General features: G+C 43.1%; 1 protein-coding gene across 1 annotated transcript in view; it reads left to right on the forward strand.

Annotated features, from left to right (window-relative positions):
• cfap251 (cilia and flagella associated protein 251) overlaps positions 1-5000 on the forward strand; it is a 29307-nt gene that overhangs the window by 8553 nt on the left and 15754 nt on the right. The window contains exons 9-11 of the mRNA XM_063194765.1: positions 1944-2137; positions 3113-3298; positions 4131-4293. Coding sequence (XP_063050835.1) covers positions 1944-2137; positions 3113-3298; positions 4131-4293 — 543 coding nt within the window. The remainder of the gene's footprint in view (positions 1-1943; positions 2138-3112; positions 3299-4130; positions 4294-5000) is intronic.

Here is a 5000-nt window from a genome sequence, read left to right on the forward strand (position 1 = left end):
TTCAGAAAAGATCCTCAAGAGTGTACTATTCAATTGACAACATGAGAAATTGATTTGACTAGCTTGTCCATACACTATGACACAACGACTAACCATTCTGCTGCCGCTGATACGTTCATTGACACAAAAACTTGGTTTTTGAAAGACAAATAAGGGTTTTGAGCAAGAGACTCAGTTTTGCAGGTTATCCACAGTGTTTTGCCATTTGTTAAAGCTGTTTTGAGAATGAATATTATGTTTTGCAAATTGCGAGAGAGATTCGAGAAATGTACAAAACCAATTGAGAAATACTGTATCAATTATTATACTGTCACATATTTTTGTTGTCACTAGAGATGTACCGGATCCAAGATCCGGTTCCGGATCCGGCAGGATAGGGTTTTTCAGACTATCCGGATCCGGCAGGATCTTAAGCAGTGGATCTGGTATCCGGCAGTTACCTAAAATCAGGATTTGGGGCATCTCAACTTTTTACGTAGCCTAGGCTTTTCAGTCAGTCTTTCACAACCCCAATTGCTGCATGGAGTGAAAGCCCTTTGGAAGCGGCCGTTGAAGGCAGTGTGGCAGTAAGCCAGTGAGTCTAAAAAATTGTTTGCACCAACGTAATAAAAAGGGCCCATGTGCTGTCCCCAGTATCTGTCATGAAGCCTACTTGAACAGCCAGCCAACTCATTCATTCATTGAGGAAAACGGGCGAGTCAGGATGCCGTTGCGATTCCGTTTAATGAAGAAAGGTTTAACTGTAACAAAGTGTAAAACAAAGTATTCAATAAATAAAGTCCGTTTAAGTCCATTAAAGTCCATTAAAGATCTGCTGTATCTTGAGAAGAAGGGACGATTACGGGAGGGAAGATTACCGGAGGTATATGGGTAAGAGATCAAGGAAAGTGTATGATATTTAAATAAACAGTTAAATCACAAGTTAGGTTAATCAGAGGAATAAGAAATATGAATTTAAGATTATTACTTACAGACGGTAATTACTTTAGGAGTATTAGAAACAAACAGAGGAAGGAAGAATCACTGGAGGAGGTAAGTTGTTTACGGTAAGTATTAACTGATTTTGACAGGTCGGTTGCCAGGGCAACCCTAAACAAATGCCCAGTCGGGCACGGGCATTTAAAGGTACAGAACACGAGATGAATAGAGTAGCCTGCTAGCAGGGTTGATCTCAAACCTGCAAGGTCTTTGGGGAACAGAACAGGGCCCATGTGTGCCAGTTGGCTATGTGTTTCAACCATTTCGTAGGATCCGGTATCCGGTTCCGGATCCGGCAGGATCTTAAGCTGGCAGGATCCTAAAAATCAGGATCCGGTGCATCTCTAGTTTTCACAGTTGTCGCTCTCTTTTCCTGCATGTCAGTATTTCAGAGTGAACTTGTATGTTCATACAGATAGAGTATTAACAGCACTGTGATAGTCAAATTACTCTAACAGTGTACTAATTTGTAGCAAATTTGTAGGTGGCCAGTGTAATTTCAACTCAGCTCTTAATATTTGCACAATATTGAGTGGAATTAAGTCTGACCATAGAATTACAGTCAACCACCATTAAATAAAATGACCAAATTTTTGACCAAATGTGTCCAAACAGACTTCATTTTGACTCTTTAAAGGAACAGTCCAGCTAATTTCAAGAAATTGCTCATATGTAGTTAAGTCCCAGTAAAGTATGAGAATGCTTAGGATTTTTCGTCTATGTGTTTGCATTGCCTAGTTTCACAGTATAGCCAAATTAAGCGTAGCAATGCAAGTCTACCAATACCGATACCAATAAATCAAAGTACTGAAAACACTGAGAAGAAAATGATATGCACATTCATGAATAATGCTTGGAAATACTGCAAATATGTGAAAATCAAACAAGGGTAGACTGTTTCTTTAAGAGTTATATTAACACTGGTATTTTTTTAAATGTATTTAAATGTTGTGTTCTCCTGTCAGACCTTCAACAAGGCGGTGGGTGCGTTCAGCCAGTCTGTGTTCTACAGTGGTGGCGAGCAGGCCTACAGTGCCACATCGCTGGGCAACGTGCTGATCTGGTCCCCCAGGGTGTGGGGGGGCGCCAGGGCCTATTCCGCACTCAAGCTCGTCACACTGCAGCCGGACGCCATCACTGTGCTCATGCAAATGGACAGGTACATAATAATAATAATAATAATAATAATAATAATAATAATAATAATAATAATAATAATAATAATAATAATGCTAATACTTTCGTTTTATATAGCGCCTTTCAAAACACCCAAGGTCGCTTCACAAGGTATCGTGTAGGAAAGTGTGAGTGTGTGTGCGCGTCAGTGCGTGAGCGTGTGTGTGTGAGTGCATGTACTTAAGTGAATGTACATGTGGAACTAGCAGCCATAAGCCTCCAGGAAGAGATACGTCTTAAGGTGTTGCTTAAACATGGCCAGTGAAGGGGCATTCTGAGTGTGGTGCACAACACATTTTTTCCTGATGAAGGTCTAGGACCGAAATGTTGTGTATTAACCCATTGTGTCCTGGAGACACATATAAGCTGCATTCAGGATTTTGAGGTTTTAGCTTTTTTATTAAATATGTGGGTATGTTAGAGCTGAATGAACACATTGTTATGCAATAGGAGGGTCTTGGCTTTTAAATGTAATTAATTTCATGTTTGTATGTGCTTCGGATGCTGAGATATTTTGGATTTAATAGGCAGAGGGCACCCTTTCCCAAAAAGGGCTTAGGACAAAATGGGTTAAAGAAAACAGCGAAATGATCAGTGTGTGTGGGAGGTTTTTCAAACTGTCTACAGGTGCACAACACATAATGTGCGGTCAAGTTCAAGCAAGTTCAAGCAAATTATTCAGATGTGGTTAAAATAATGATCATCACTTACCCACAAGCCTAGGTCATTTCTTGCAAACAAAACACACACACACACACACACACACACACAGACACACACACACACACACATTGACGATGCTTCTGATCTCTTTCTCTTTTAAAACCTTACAGCAGGGGTGTGGAACCGTTTTCATTCAAAGAGCCATTTCAAATGTAATAATAAAACCCTCTGTGTGTGTCTCTGTGTGTCTCTGTGTGTGTCTCTATGTGTGTCTCTGTGTGCCTGTGTCCTCCAGTTACGTGGTGACAGCTGACTGTAAGGGCCATGTCAAGTTCTATGACAGCAGGCTGCGTCTGCTCAGCCATAACTCTGACCTGGGCCTGGACTCCATCGTCTCCCTGTCGTCCGGCACCCGGCGGCCCGCCGCAGCCCTGGGACACCCGGAGGACTGCACCCTGGCGGCCAAGCCCTTCCTCATTCGGTACGGAATAGGGTGACCATGTCCGGGACAGGAAAAGGGAGGACATATTTTAGAAGGGGGGGGGGGGGTTGGGGGTCCTCCCCCAAGACGATTATCGTTTTTTAGATGCAATTTCATGCATTTTAATGCATTTTTGTCCGGCTTAATGCTGTGCCTTACGCCGGACAAGGCACTGTAAAGGAGGACGGCCCTCCCTAAAGGAGGACGTCTGGCCACTCTAGTACGGAAGCCCCTTCGTATTCTTTGTCTGAAACACATTCTTTGAATTGTCATTCCCTCCTGTGTCCACAAGGCGGCAGTGCATAGACGGACGCATTTTTGTCCGCCTGTCGGACTTGTTCTTATTGTATCTTGAGTATGTGTATTACGTGTACTAAGTTTGTATTACCGTCATCATCATCATCATCATCATCATCACTCTTCTCCTGAATGGTGATGATAATAATTAGCCTCGCGAGCCATCCTACGTACTTCCGCCAATGGATGGGATCCCCCAGAAAACAGCCAATAAGCGAATAAATGCCCCACGTGGGGGGCGAAAGGGGGAGGATGCTCGTGACAATGACGTACACATCTGCGCCAGAGCCATTGGTCTGCGCTATGTTGTTGTTGAGTAACTGCCGGCGATTGGGTGAGAGGTGTCCAATAATTTCAAACCATAACTGAGTGCAAACTTCCTGCTTCCTGCAATCGCTTCAGAGCAAACAAATGCCAGACCATAAATACGAAATGAAATGGTAGTATTATGGGATGGTCAGGACCAGGCTGGATAATAATGTCCTCTTGATCATCATCATAATTGAAGCGTTGTGTCCCTCTGGTGTTGCCATAGGAACCTGCTGGTCTCCACGGCGGCGGCCAGGGTGGTGCATGTGATCTCCCAGGGTGGGCGGGTCCAGAACCTGATGACGGAGCATGCTAATTCGCTGCCGGCGGTCGCCTGTCACCCGTCCCATCCCATCGTCGCCATGGGCAGTAACAGTGGCATCCTGAAGGTACACCTTGGAACTCTTTTAAATGCAGTGGTTCTCAAACTTTTTTCCTGAAGTGCCACCTGAGAAAATATTGAGCTCTCCGAGTACCACCTAGTCAACCATCATTAGAATATCACAGCAAAGGCCTTCCATATTCACTTTTGCCAGTCAATACAGGAGAGGTTCATAACGGCATCAACAGCTACGGTCGCATTCAGTGCAAGTTTGTTTTTAAATGTCTTGCTTGCCTAGCATTATTCTGCATTATGTTTTCAGATTCATACAGTTCAATATTACAAAATGTGAGACCAAAGACACATTTTGACTGCAACAACTTGATCAGCCTTCAAATCAATGCACAAAAAATGATCTCTTCAAAGTACCACCAGAGATGTCTCAAGTACCACCAGTGGTACGCGTACCACAGTTTGAGCACCACTGAATTAGAGCAACCCTACATAAGTTATTGACATTCGGTACCCCTAGAGCAGTGGTGCCCAATCATTTCTGGGGATACCATACACATTTTTATTCATGACACAGAAAAAAACATGTCTGAGCTAACTTGTAGGCTGTTAAACCTTTTTTCATGAAAGTCTAAGATTCTACGCAATGATTCAATCAGAATAGTCATTCTTTTTCACACCTAGAGAATTCAAGATCCTGACCCCAGTGCTGAAAAATACTGCCCTAGAGGTTGAAAGCGGAATTGTTTTCGTTTTTTTCAT

The sequence above is a fragment of the Engraulis encrasicolus genome, chromosome 3 (assembly GCF_034702125.1).
Source record: "Engraulis encrasicolus isolate BLACKSEA-1 chromosome 3, IST_EnEncr_1.0, whole genome shotgun sequence".
Lineage (NCBI taxonomy): Eukaryota > Metazoa > Chordata > Actinopteri > Clupeiformes > Engraulidae > Engraulis > Engraulis encrasicolus.